The sequence below is a fragment of the Entelurus aequoreus genome, linkage group LG18 (genome assembly GCF_033978785.1).
Source record: "Entelurus aequoreus isolate RoL-2023_Sb linkage group LG18, RoL_Eaeq_v1.1, whole genome shotgun sequence".
In the NCBI taxonomy this organism is placed as follows: Eukaryota; Metazoa; Chordata; class Actinopteri; order Syngnathiformes; family Syngnathidae; genus Entelurus; species Entelurus aequoreus.
Genome location: NC_084748.1, coordinates 50,866,442 through 50,882,489, shown reverse-complemented (window position 1 = coordinate 50,882,489; position 16,048 = coordinate 50,866,442). Strand labels below are relative to the sequence as shown.

Sequence of the window (16,048 nt, the reverse complement as noted above, 5' to 3'; positions counted from 1 at the left end):
CAGTGCCACAAATGTTGGAGAAAAAAAAGAAATAAAAAAAAAAAAGTTGGTACTATTATTTCTAAATACAACAAATAATCCCACGTTAATTAAAATGCAAAGTAAAGCCTATTTAATATAAATATTATTTGTTACAACATTACGCCCCCCCCATCCCCCCGCACGGTGCGCCCCCTCCCTTCCCGTATCATGACTCTTACCACATCAAAAAATCAACACAAGGTGTCAAAACGGCCAAAACTGTCAGGTGCCCAGGGAAGAAAAAAGAGAAAAGAAGAGGGGAAACGAGAAAAAGACAGAGGTAGCAGGTAGGTAACCTTAGCCTACATGAAATTATTTGTCTGTTACAGAATGTGCCCTGTGATGAGGTGGCGACTTGTCCAGGGTGTACCCCGCCTTCCGCCCGATTGTAGCTGAGATAGGCTCCAGCGCCCCCCGCGACCCCAAAGGGAATAAGCGGTAGAAAATGGATGGATGGAGAATGTGATAGTAACCTGACTTTTTAGCATTAAGCTAATGTTACATGATTCGGCAATTGCTAATCAATAAATAGCTAGTTCTGTTTTAACGTCGGGTTAATATTGTGGAGGGGGCTAAATTGTTTTGGAAAATAATAATGTAACGTTAGGTAATTACAGTACTTCCTGGTGTACAGTCATTTGTAAGTCATTCTAGTTAATGCAATATTAAAAAACACAAATAGAGAACTCTGTAGGATCCCCTTTTTTTGTAATATAGTTGTTAAAGTCATACTGGTTTGATATCTTGTTTTGTGCAGTGCCTTATTTATATTGTACTTTTAATTTATTTTATGCAACTTGTTGACACGTTATATTTTGTGTTTATGTATGTAAAAAATATTGTATTTCATATATTCATTTTTTGTAGTCATTTATTTATCCATATTTTTTTTAATCTTGTTAACTATTCTGATTGTTTATTTGCTTTCTTTAAGTAAAAAAAAAAGGTCAAAGACAAAGCTATTCGGTTTCTTGTGAGTATATACACTTCACTGCCACCTAAAATCTTGCCTAGGGCGCCAGATTGGTTAGGGCCGGGCCTGCGAAAATATCACCATATAGTCATTTTCTATATCGCACAGAGACAAACCCGCCATATATCCAGTATATTCCATATATCGCCCAGCCCTATCACATTGTTTACTTCCGTGACGACCTCCGTAAAGTTTTGTAATCAATCAGAAATATCAAGCAGCTAAAATGCACCAAACGTGGATAAGTGTGGAGAGTGTTTAGCATTTTTCCCATCATCCCTTGCAATGGGTGGAATTTGGAATTGTTTATGTTGCTTTGACTTTTTTTTTTTATAACATCCACAAAGTTCAGTGCGCAGGTTGTGTTATGTGTCACCATGTGTGTTGACATTCATGTTCATTGCATTTTTTGTTCACCATGACTAGGGTAGGTTGTTTGGATAATACAATAATAGTACAATTCCACATCCAGAACAGCAACCAACAGATCAATTGAGAGAACACACAAACATGACACAAAACAATCCAGAAGTAGTCAAAGTAAAATGAATAACATCAACAACGGTATCAATATTAATAAGAATTGTAATGTCGCCTAGAAAGTCTCCATGATTAGATTATGGTCTGCATGTTTGTTTTCAAAGCTGGAGGGGCTATCATTTTGAATTCCCACCTCATTTCAAGGACTAGTTTTGCTCAGCCTTCTTTACTGAAGATGTTCCTCACGCTGCCAAACACCCACTTGCTGCTTGACGTCTCGCGGCCGACCTGCTTGTGCGCCAAACAGCCTTTTTCTACATCTCTGAATTATTCATCCTGCTCTCACCTTCTGACTAGACAAGTCCGACATGCAAATACGTCCCCGCTGACACACGTACAACTCTGAGGGGTCGCAGTAAAAAAGTGAGCCCAGCCAGGCTGTCGCGACAGTTTGGGGGCCACGTTTCCAACCTGCAAATTGGCCCTTCAGACGACTCAAACGTCTGCCAGAAGGAAAGTGAGAGGGAGCTTTGTTGTTTTTTAATGACACTTAAGACACTCCGAATACATGACAGGACACTTTGATGGATGCAGCTTTTATAAATAAGACATTTGGTTCTCTAGTTTCAACAATTAGCTGTCTGCGCTCTGATAACAACGGGGCAGTAGATGCCAATGAAGTAACAACAACACAAGGGTGTCCAAACTTTTTGACTCGGGAGCCACATTGGGCTAAACTAATTTGCATGTAAAGTTACTATATAGCCTACACACGTGTGTGTACAAACTATATACATATAATGGATAAATCATTGAATATTAAGAGTATGTGAAAGTGTGACTCCTACATTGTTTACTTCCGTGACGACCTGCTTAAAGTTTTGTAATCAATCAGAAATATCAAGCAGCTAAAATGCACCAAACATGGATAAGTGTGGAAAGAATGTTTTGCATTTTTCCCATCATGCATTGTAATGGATTTAAATGTGTGTAATTTTGCATTTTTTTATGTTGCTTTGATGTTTTTTTTTATAACATCCACAAAGTTCAGTGCGCAGGTTGTGTTATGTGTCACAATGTGTGTTGACATTTATGTTCATTGCATTTTTTGTGCACCATGACTAGGGAAGGTTGTTTGGATGATACAATAATAATGCAATTCCAAAGCCAGCCCAGCAACACCCAGAGCAGAAACCAACAGAGCAATTGAGCGGACACACAAACATGACACAAAACATTCCAAAAGTAGAGTAAAGAGCGTTTTGCATTTTTCCCATCATGCATTGTAATGGCTTTAAATGGGTGTAATCTGGTATTTTTTATGTTGATTTGACGTTTTTTTATTACATCCACAAAGTTCAGTGCGCATGTTCTGTCATGTGTCACCGTGTGTGTTGACTTTTTGTGCTGGTTGCATATTTTGTTGCGCCATGACTAGGGAAGGTTGTTTGGATGATACAATAATAATGCAATTCCAAAGCCAGCCCAGCAACACCCAGAGCAGAAACCAACAGAGCAATGGAGAGGAGACACAAACATGACACAAAACATCCCAAAAGTAGAGTAAAGAGTGTTTTGCATTTTTCCCATCATGCATTGTAATGGCTTTAAATGGGTGTAATTTGGTATTTTTTATGTTGATTTGACGTTTTTTTATTACATCCACAAAGTTCAGTGTGCATGTTCTGTCATGTGTCACCGTGTGTGTTGACTTTTATGTTCATTGCATTTTCTGTGCACCATGACTAGGGAAGGTTGTTTGACCTGAATGACTCATTGACAGATATTTAAAATAAAGTTGAAAACACCCCACATGTCAGATATGTTATTAAACTCTTGACGTCTCACAGGCCAAATTAAAGACGCCGGCGTACTTGGCACGCAGGCCGTAGTTTGGACACCCTTGTCCGAAACATTTTTAATTTCGTTGACTAATAGTTTCCGTCTTAGTGATTGTCAACAAACTTTTTTCCTCTGAAGAAAACAAGTCATCCAAAGAAAGACTGAGACGATAACACAAGTAACGTATGAAAACGAGACAGAAGTGTCCAAAACCACATCCAAGCATTTGTAATTAGGTCACGTAGATGGGCGGGACTAGTTGGGAATATATCCAATCACAGCTCTTTATGTGAAAGAGGGGGCGGGGAGTTAGTCATGAAGGAGAGCCAATCAGAGGATTTTCCTTGTGAGATGACAAATTTGATGTGCCGCCATCAATACAAAAATGTATGACGTAGCATATTATGTTCCACACCGTTTTATTTTTCAGTCCTAAACTTGAAATAAAACATTTATATCAAACTTTATTGTATAATTTTGTGTAAAGTTCCACAGTCAGTGATAGAAACTTGACATGAAACATTTATATCAAACTTTACAGTCAAGTTTTAAACTAATCATCTCATTTAAAAAAATATTTATTGACCTTTTAGCTGACTAAAATGTTGTCATTTCATTGACTAAAACTAAAATAAAAGTAAATCAATTTAAATGACTAAAATTTGACAAAAACTAAAATAGCTTTTCGTCAAAAGACAAAAAGTAGAAGAAAGTAAATGATCATATAAACGTCCTTTTTTAAACAAAATGCACTTTCTTCCATATTTGTGAGCCAAGTCGTCTGCTTTTGGCGCCGCCGTCTACTCCTCCAAATATGGCAACAGGAAGTGACGCCCCTTCAAAATGGCGTGTGCAGGAAGTGAGGTCACCAAAATAGTGAAATGCTGGCTGCCAAGTGAGGCGTGGCTCCGTGTTCTTGTCAGCGACTGAGCAGTTTTTCAATGTCCCCAGGATAACCTTCGTACCTGCTCCACATGTGGACCAGCACCGTCACCGCCTGGGTTTGCCCCCGCTGGCCTCCACCCTAGACCACGCCCCTTCCTCCCCCACCCCGCCTCCAGAACCTCCCAGTCCAGTTGAACCCTCCTGCATTTCAGTCCAGTCTAAAACCTCAGGTCCAGACCCGGCCTCGGTCAGGTAATGTAAGCTCCTGGAACTATCAGCCTGTTCTTCACCTCCATGACTTCATGCACGGTGGTGTTATACGTAGGCTTGCACAATTCCGGGAATATTCAAAGTTGGAAACTTTCCATGGGAATTAACGGGAAATTAATGGGAATAAACATTGAATGCAACATGCCAGATCTTGCAGCATGATTCTTAGCTAAAACAACCTGATTTCATGCAAATTCAGTTGAATTTCAACCCTGCACTGTGCATTCCTCCATCACATGTGCAGTGCATTCTGTTGTCATACAAGAATGTAGGTTATACAAACCCCGTTTCCATATGAGTTGGGAAATGGTGTTAGATGTAAATATAAACAGAATACAATGATTTGCAAATAATTTTCAAGCCATATTCAGTTGAATATGCTACAAAGACAACATATTTCATGTTCAAACTCATAAACTTAGTTTTTTTTGCAAATAATCATTAACTTTAGAATTTGATGGCAGCAACACGTGACAAAGAAGTTGGGAAAGGTGGCAATAAATACTGATAAAGTTGAGGAATGCTCATCAAACACTTATTTGGAACATCCCACAGGTGTGCAGGCTAATTGGGAACAGGTGGGTGCCATGATTGGGTATAAAAACAGCTTCCCAAAAAATGCTCAGTCTTTCACAAGAAAGGATGGGGCGAGGTACATCACTTTGTCCACAACTGCGTGAGCAAATTGTTGAACAGTTTAAGAACAACCTTTCTCAAAGTGCAATTGCAAGAAATGTAGGGATTTCAACATCTACGCTCCGTAATATCATCAAAGGGTTCAGAGAATGTGGAGAAATCACTGCACGTAAGCAGCATGGCCGGAAACCAACATTGAATGAGCGTGACCTTCCATCCCTCAGATGGCACTGTATCAAAAAGCCACATCAGTGTGTAAAGGATATCACCACATGGGCTCAGGAACACTTCAGAAAACCACTGTCACTAAATACAGTTGGTCGCTACATCTGTAAGTGCAAGTTAAAGCTCTACTATGCAAAGCCAAAGCCATTTATCAACAACACCCAGAAACGCCGCCGGCTTCTCTGGTACCCGAGATCATCTAAGATGGCCTCATGCAAAGTGGAAAAGTGTTCTGTGGTCTGACGAGTCCACATTTCAAATTGTTTTTGGAAATATTCCACATCGTGTCATCGGGACCAAAGGGGAAGCAAACCATCCAGACTGTTATGGCAGCATGTGTGATGGTATGGGGGTGTATTAGTGGCCAAGACATGGGTAACTTACACATCTGTGAAGGCACCATTAATGCTGAAAGGTACATACAGCTTTTGGAACAACATGTGCTGCCATCTAAGCGCCGTCTTTTTCATGGACGCCCCTGCTTATTTCAGCAAGACAATGCCAAGCCACATTCAGCACGTGTTACAACAGCGTGGCTTCGTAAAAAAAGAGTGCGGGTACTTTCCTGGCCCGCCTGCAGTCCAGACCTGTCTCCCATTGAAAATGTGTGGTGCATTATGAAGCCTAAAATAGCACAAGGGAGACCCCGGACTGTTGAACCACTGAAACTCTACATAAAACAAGAATGGGAAAGAATTCCACTTTCAAAGCTTCAACAATTACTTTCCTCAGTTCCCAATTGTTTACTGAGTGTTGTTAAAAGGAAAGGCCATGTAACACAGTGGTGAACATGCCCTTTCCCAACTACTTTGGCACGTGTTGCAGCCATGAAATTCTAAGTTCATTATTATTTGCAAAAAAAAAAAAAAGGTTTATAAGTTTGAACATGAAATATGTTGTCTTTGTAGCATATTCAACTGAATATGGCTTGAAAAGGATTTGCAAATCATTGTATTCTGTTTATATTTACATCTAACACCATTTCCCAACTCATTTGGAAGCGGGGTTTGATTTAGCATGCTGATTGACTGTTCATTTATTCATCTAGCCCGGGGGTCGGCAACCCGCGGCTCTAGAGCCGCATGTGGCTCTTTAGCGCCGCCCTAGTGGCTCTCTGGAGATTTTTCAAAAATGTATGAAGAATGGAAAAAGATGAGGCGGAAAAAAGTCAATTTTTTTGTTTTAGCATGGTTTCTGTAGGAGGACAAACATGACACAAACCTCCCTAATTGTTATAAAGCACACTGTTTATATTAAACATGCTTCACTGATTCGAGTATTTGGCGAGCGCCGTTTTGTCCTACTTATTTTGGCGGTCCTTGAACTCACCGTATAGTCTGTTTACATGCATAACTTTCTCCGACTTTCTAGGACGTGTTTTATGCCACTTCTTTTTCTGTCTCATTTTGTCCACCACACTTTTAACGTTGTGCATGAGTGCACAAAGGTGAGTTTTGTTGATGTTATTGACTTGTGTGGAGTGCTAATCAGACATATTTGGTCACTGCATGACTGCAAGCTAATCGATGCTAACATGCTATTTAGGCTAGCTATATGTATATATTGCAGCATTATGCCTAATTTGTAGCTATATTTGAGCTCATTTAGTTTCCTTTAAGTCCTCTTAATTACATTTATATCTCATGACACATGTAATATGGCTTTTAATTGTTTGCGGCTCCAGATAGATTTGTTTTTGTATTTTTGGTCCAATATGGCTCTTTCAACATTTTGGGTTGCCGACCCCTGATCTAGCCTATTTCTATTCATTTGTCCATCAGTCAAATATTTGTAAAGACTACTCCAATTGTTTATCTAACTATTTCTATCTGTGTGTGGTATTGCATTAGTCTTTTACACGCTACACAATAAAATGGACGGTGTCCAACTTTGAATAATCCAAAAATGGTCAAAACGTCCAAACTTCCTGAGCTTAATTTCCCGTGGTAAATGTCTCTGGACCACTTTGCCAGCGTAGTTGTACCTTGAACGTGTCCACCTTGGGACTTAGGAGTGCGACACATGGCAGGGCTTTACTTCCTACGTGCTGATGCTGTGAGTGATGATCTTCAATGAGCTCCATCCAGGACTCTCCAGTCCATATTTTCTCCTCTCCATCCTTTGTGGTGAGAGCATCCTCCCTCTCTCTGTCTCCTGCATTTTAAATCTCTCCGGTTATATTTAGCTCTTCGCTTATGGATCTCAGTGCTGACTGTCAGCGAAAATGAATTGTTTGGCTTGTGTCTGTCGCCGCTTTCACTCCGTCTGCCTGCCTCTGCTGCTCTCCATCCAACAACTCCCCCTCTCTCCTCACTTTCAATGCATCCATGCTTCCTCGCTCTGGAACCATGTCTTCATCTATAGGCTGCATCCCGTCACTCACGCCTACACGACTAATACAGCACTCCCATGTTTTCTCTCTCGCTCTCTTTCCCCTCGCCGCGACCTCAAATATTTTTGGGGCAGCTTGAACCAAACTTTTAGAGTTTCGCCTTCCAAATTTGGAATATAGAATGGAAAATTAAAACTATAGATGACCACCTTGTTTGTATTTGTCATGACCTGTGACCCGGATCATGTTTTTAGTCGTGTTCTGTTAGTTTTGGACTCCCAGAGTTCCTGTTTTGTGCACCTCTGGGTTTGTTTTGGTCACCATGGGTACTAATTGGGTTCACCTGCCTCTGGTTAGTGGTCGGCACCCTCACCACTAATCAGAGAGCTATTTATTCACCTTTCTCACCACCCTCTGTCTGGCTTCATTCTGTCACGTGGGGGGTCCAAAACTAACAGAACATGACTAGGGATGTCCAATATTATCGGCCGATAAATGCGTTAAAATGTAATATCGGAAATTATCGGTATCGGTTTTTTTATTATCGGCATCGGTTTTTTTTTTTGGTTTTTTATTTTTAATTAAATCAACATAAAAAACACAAGATACACTTACAATTAATGCACCAACCCAAAAAACCTCCCTCCTCATTCACACAAAAGGGTTGTTTCTTTCTGTTATTAATATTATATATCAATATATATCAATACAGTCTGCAAGGGATACAGTTATTAATATTAACAATACATCAATATATATCAATACAGTCTGCAAGGGATACAGTTATTAATATTAACAATATATCAATATATATCAATACAGTCTGCAAGGGATACAGTTATTAATATTAACAATATATCAATATATATCAATACAGTCTGCAAGGGATACAGTTATTAATATTAACAATATATCAATATATATCAATACAGTCTGCAAGGGATACAGTTATTAATATTAACAATATATCAATATATACCAATACAGTCTGCAAGGGATACAGTCCGTAAGCACACATGATGGTGCATGCTGCTGCTCCACTAATAGTACTAACCTTTAACAGTTAATGTTACTCATTTTCATTCATTACTAGTTTCTATGTAACTGTTTTTATATTGTTTTACTTTCTTTTTTATTCAAGAAAATGTTTTTAATTTATTTATCTTTTTATTTTATAATTTTTTTTTTAAAAGTACCTTATCTTCACCATACCTGGTTGTCCAAATTAGACATAATAATGTGTTAATTCCACGACTGTATATATCGGTTGATATCGGTATTGGTTGATATCGGTATCGGTAATTAAAGAGTTGGACAATATCGGATATCGGCAAAAAGCCATTATCGGACATCCCTAAACATGACTAAGCAAAATATGATTTGAGTCACGGATCATTTTATGTTTAGTCATGTTCTGTTAGTTTTGGACTCCCATAGTTCCTGTTTTGTGTCCCTCTGGGTTTGTTTTGGTCACCATGGGTACTAATTGGGTTCACCGGCCTCTGGTTAGTGGTCGGCACCCTCACCTGCTGCCGGGCACTAATCAGAGAGCTATTTATTCACCTTTTTCACCACCCTCTGTCTGGCTTCGTTCTGTCACGTGGGGGGTCCAAAACTAACAGAACATGACTAGGGATGTCCGATATTATCGGCCGATAAATGCGTTAAAATGTAATATCGGAAATTATCGGGATCGTTTTTTTTATTATCGGTATCGTTTTTTTTTGGTTTTTTTGTTTTTGTTTTTTTTAATTAAATCAACATAAAAAACACAAGATACACTTACAATTAATGCACCAACCCAAAAAACCTCCCTCCTCATTCACACAAAAGGGTTGTTTCTTTCTGTTATTAATATTCTGCTTCCTACATTATATATCAGTACATATCAATACAGTCTGCAAGGGATACAGTTATTAATATTAACAATACATCAATATATATCAATACAGTCTGCAAGGGATACAGTTATTAATATTAACAATATATCAATATATATCAATACAGTCTGCAAGGGATACAGTTATTAATATTAACAATATATCAATATATATCAATACAGTCTGCAAGGGATACAGTTATTAATATTAACAATATATCAATATATATCAATACAGTCTGCAAGGGATACAGTCCGTAATCACACATGATTGTGCGTGCTGCTGCTCCACTAATAGTACTAACCTTTAACAGTTAATGTTACTCATTTTCATTCATTACTAGTTTCTATGTAACTGTTTTTATATTGTTTTACTTTCTTTTTTATTCAAGAAAATGTTTTTAATTTATTTATCTTATTTTATTTGATTCATTTTTTTTTAAAAGTACCTTATCTTCACCATACCTGGTTGTCCAAATTAGACATAATAATGTGTTAATTCCACGACTGTATATATCGGTTGGTATCGGTATCAGTTGATATCGGTATCGGTAATTAAAGAGTTGGACAATATCGGAATATCGGATATCGGCAAAAAGCCATTATCGGACATCCCTAAACATGACTAAGCAAAACATGATCCGAGTCACGGATCATGTTATGTTTAGTCATGTTCTGTTAGTTTTGGACTCCCATAGTTCCTGTTTTGTGCACCGCTAGGTTTGTTTTGGTCACCATGGGTACTAATTGGGTTCACCTGCCTCTGGTTAGTGGTCGGCACCCTCACCTGCTGCCGGGCACTAATCAGAGAGCTATTTATTCACCTTTCTCACCACCCTCTGTCTGGCTTCGTTCTGTCACGTGGGGGGTCCAAAACTAACAGAACATGACTAAGCAAAACATGATCCGGGTCACGGATCATGACAGCATGCCTACATTTTATCATTCAGCTTCAGTTCTTTTTCAGTAAAAAAAAGTATTTTTTTGTAGACCAAAACACGAGATCAGGGCCAAATCAAACATTTTGTCAGCAAACTCCTGTTGTATGAAACAGTGTTTTTTAACCATAGGGCCAGGGGCCACTGTTAGGCCGCGAGCCCCCTTGGAGGCCCGCTGAACACAATCAGTTCCTCAGTACTCAGTTGTAATACACTTTTCCACCACTAGCGGCAGTAATGACAATATCAAACAAACAGAAGAAGCCTGGAGCTAAAGCGCAAAAATGATGACTAAAGTGGTGAGGCGGACTTTAATTGTATTTAAAGTTTTGTTAAGAAACATCTAATAGTAATTATTAATTTGGTTCAAATGTATTTATTTTAATGCTGCATAATTGTGTATCTAACCACACACACACAGATTGAGATACAGACACACAAATGTAAATACTGAGGCAGAAATGAAAACACACGTGTGTATCTAAACACACAAACACACAGATTGAGATACAGACACACAAATGTAAATACTGAGGCAGAAATGAAAACACACGTGTGTATCTAAACACACACACACTCGCAGATTGAGATACAGACACACAAATGTAAATACTGAGGCAGAAATGAAAACACACGTGTGTATCTAAACACACACACACAGATTGAGATACAGACACACAAATGTAAATACTGAGGCAGAAATGAAAACACACGTGTGTATCTAAACACACAAACACAGATTGAGATACAGACACACAAATGAGTACACAAACAAGTGAATCAGATTAAAGAGGCACAGATTGAGTTTGTCCAAGAGTTAGTCCAAAGTGAAGCACTAGTGATGATGTTCATGTTCCTCCACTAAAGTCTGCTTCTTCTCAGAGGTCACAACACAACACGTGAGGAGGAGGAGGAAGATGGAGTGAAGGTGGAGATGAAGGTGGAGGCGGAGATGAAGATGAAGGTGGAGGCGGGTCAAGGAGCAGAAGGAGATATTTGTCCTCACACTTGGGGTCAACCTCGAAGGTCAGTCATGGAATATTTGCTGTCTTATATTTCTCATATTATGGACTGCACACACACACACACACACCTTGCACACACACCTACACACACACACTTACACGCTTACACATACAAACACACTTACACACACTCACACACACACTTACACACACACATGTACACATTTTCACACACACACAGACTTACACACACACTTACACACACACATGTACACGTATTCACACACACACACACAGACTTACACACACACACACACATACACTTATACACACACGCACACATAATCACACACACACACACTTATACACACACGCACACATAATCACACACACACACACTTACACACACACACTTACACGCACACACACTTACACACAATTACACACACACACGTACACACACACACTTACACAACCACACACACACACCAAATTTACACGCACGCTCACACACTTACACACACACACACACTTACACACACACACCTTGCACACACACACCTACACACACACACTTACACCCTTACACATACAAACACACTTACACACACTCACACACACACTTACACACACACACTTATACACTTATTCACACACACACACACACACTTACACACACGTACACTTATACACACACGCACACATAATCAAACACACACACACTTACACACACACACTTACACTTACACACAATTACACACACACACACAGACACACACACACAATTACACACACACCTACACACACACACTTACACAACCACACACACACACACCAATTTACACGCACGCTCACACACTTACACACACACACACACGCACACACACACTTTGCACACACACCTACACACACACACTTACACGCTTACACATACAAACACACTTACACACACTCACACACACACTTACACACACACATGTACACATATTCACACACACACACTTACACACACATACACTTATACACACATGCACACATAATCATACACACGCACACTTACACACACACTTACACGCACACACACTTACACACAATTACACACACACATACACACACACAATTACACACACACACATACACACACACACTTACACAACCACACACACACACCAATTTACACGCACGCTCACACACTTACACACACACACTTACACACACGCACACACACACCTTGCACACACACCTACAAACACACACTTACACGCTTACACATACAAACACACTTACACACACTCACACACACACTTACACACACACATGTACAGATATTCACACACACACACTTACACACACACACACACACACCTTGCACACACACCTACACACACACACTTACACGCTTACACATACAAACACACTTACACACACTCACACACACACTTACACACACACATGTACACATATTCACACACACACACTCTTACACACACATACACTTATACACACACGCACACATGATCACAAACACGCACACTTACACGCACACACTTACACGCACACACACACACCAATTTACACGCACTCACTCACACACTTACACACACACATGTACACATATTCACACACACACACTCTTACACACACATACACTTATACACACACGCACACATGATCACAAACACGCACACTTACACACACTCACACACACACTTACACACACACATGTACACATTTTCACACACACACACCTTGCACACACACCTACACACACACACTTACACGCTTACACATACAAACACACTTACACACACTCACACACACACTTACACACACACATGTACACATATTCACACACACACACTCTTACACACACATACACTTATACACACACGCACACATGATCACAAACACGCACACTTACACACACTCACACACACACTTACACACACACATGTACACATATTCACACACACACACTCTTACACACACATACACTTATACACACGCGCACACATAATCACAAACACGCACACTTACACACACACACTTACACGCACACACACTTACACACAATTACACACACAATTACACACACACACACACACACTTACACAACCACACACACACCAATTTACACGCACGCTCACACACTTACACACACACTTACACTCACACACACATTCACACATACACTGACACACACACACACACACACACTCACACACACACTCACACACACACACACACACACACACACACACACACACACACTCACACCAGATCTTCCAGGTATTAATGGCCGCTCCTCCTTATAAATCACATAAGCTGCAGTGGCTTCAAAGCGCTGCGTGTGTGTGTGTGTGTGTGTGTGTGTGTGTGTGTGTGTGTGTGTGTGTGTGTGTGTGTGTGTGTGTGTGTGTGTGTGTGTGTGTGTGTGTGTGTGTGTGTGTGTGTGTGTGTGTGTGTGTGTGTGTGTGTGTGTGTGTGAGTGTGTGTGTGTGAGTGTGTGTGTCTTCCCTGGGCAGCCATGATATTCTATTGTTTTGGACTTCATCTCCGACACGCCATCCTCTGCCCGAGGCGACCATTTCAAGCGAGGCAAGGAAGAAGAAAAAAAGTCCTTGCTGCTTTAAAGGCTGACTTTCTGTCAGAGTGCGCCTCCTTCAGGCCGACTGCAGGAGTGCACCTTCATCTACTTCCTGTGGGAAGTGCAGATTGATGACCACTCACATGACTTCAATTAGAGGTCATCAAATATGACATAAGGTCATAATGATATGGTCCTGAGTCCCTACACTCATCTTAAAACCAATCAATCAATCAAAGTTGACTTATAATTAGTCCTTCATCACAAATGTATTTTTATCTCCATGTTGTGTGTCAATTATTAACTATTACAAGTTAAATACTCCAGAATTAGTCAGTTGTAGTCTTGTCCCCATACCTGTGTTTTGGTACCGGTACCAACATGCATTTCCATACATTCCTAAATCAAGGAGCACAAAAAATGTCATTATCGTAACAAGAAATGTTAGTGTACATGAAACATATGTTTATTATTGTCATTATTATTGTCATTATTATTATTGTAACAAGAAATGTTAGTGTAGATGAAACATATGTTTATTATTGTCATTTAGTCCTTCAATAAAATAGACAACTTGTCTTTTAGTAGTAAGTAAACAAACAAAGACTCCTAATTAGTAACATATTGTGTCATTTATACACCTTTTATTTTCTACACATTATGAGGGACAAACTGTAAAAATGGATTATTCATCTACTTTACTGTTAATATCTGCTTATTTTCTGTTTGAACATGTTCTATCTACACTTCTGTTCAAATGTAATAATCACTTATTCTTCTCGTCTTTGATACTTGACATTAGTTTTGGATGATACCACACATTTAGGTATGGATGTGATGATACCAAGTAGTTACAGGATCATACATTGGTCATATTCAAAGTCCTCATGTGTCCAGGGACGTATTTCAAGACTTTATAAACATCATATACATTTTTTGTGATGCTAAAAAATATGGATGTAATCATAGTATCAACTAGATACGCTCTTGTACTTGGTATCATTATAGTGGGTGTCAGGTGTAGATCCACCCATGGCATTTGTTTACATTGTGACGGGGGTGAGCTATTGTATTCTCCTACGGTGTGTAGTGAATAGGGATGTCCGATAATATCGGCCTGCGTTAAAATGTAATATCGGAAATTATCGGTATCGGTTTTTTTATTATCTGTATCGTTTTTTTTGTGGTTTTTTTAATTAAATTAACATAAAAAACACAAGATACACTTACAATTAGTGCACCAACCCAAAAAACCTCCCTCCCCCCATTTCTTTCTGTTATCAATATTCTGGTTCCTACATTATATATCAATATATATCAATACAGTCTGCAAGGGATACAGTCCGTAAGCACACATGATTGTGCGTGCTGCTGCTCCACTAATAGTACTAACCTTTAACACTTCATTTTACTCATTTTCATTAATTACTAGTTTCTAGTTTTTATATTGTTTTACTTTCTTTTTTATTCAAGAAAATGTTTTTAATTTAGTTATCTTATTTTATTTTATTTTTTTTTAAAGTACCTTATCTTCACCATACACGGTTGTCCAAATTAGACATAATAATGTGTTAATTCCACGACTGCATATATCGGTTGATATCGGTATCGGTTGATATCGGTAATTAAAGAGTTGGACAATATCGGAATATCAGATATACCGTATTTCCTTGAATGGCCGCAGGGGCGTTAATTAATTTAAAACCTCCTGTCACTCCTGCGTTTACCGGAAACCGGCGGGATGGCCGTGCATGCGGTAATTATTTTAAAACCTCTTCTCACTCCGGCGTTTACCAAAAGGAATCCATAAAATTTAGGCGTGCGCTTTGAGTGTGATGTAAGCATACCATCATGAAAAGCACATTTAATTAAAAAAACGTTGTTATGGTCTTACCTGTACTTATAAATGGAGTCCATTTGCAGCTCCTTCTGACCAAAAGCATCGATAACTTGTTTATAGAAGTCTTCCTTATTTTCTTTCTTCAGTTTTAAAAGTCTCTGTTTCGATGGAGATA

The 16,048-nt window shown here is 39.2% G+C and overlaps 1 protein-coding gene across 2 annotated transcripts in view; it reads left to right on the top strand.

The window, feature by feature from the left end:
* LOC133634244 (multiple PDZ domain protein-like) overlaps positions 1 to 16,048 on the top strand; it is a 137,801-nt gene that overhangs the window by 74,103 nt on the left and 47,650 nt on the right. For both annotated transcript variants that reach the window (XM_062027368.1, XM_062027367.1), the window contains exons 21-22: positions 4,268 to 4,453; positions 11,364 to 11,507. In XM_062027368.1, coding sequence (XP_061883352.1) covers positions 4,268 to 4,453; positions 11,364 to 11,507 — 330 coding nt within the window. The remainder of the gene's footprint in view (positions 1 to 4,267; positions 4,454 to 11,363; positions 11,508 to 16,048) is intronic.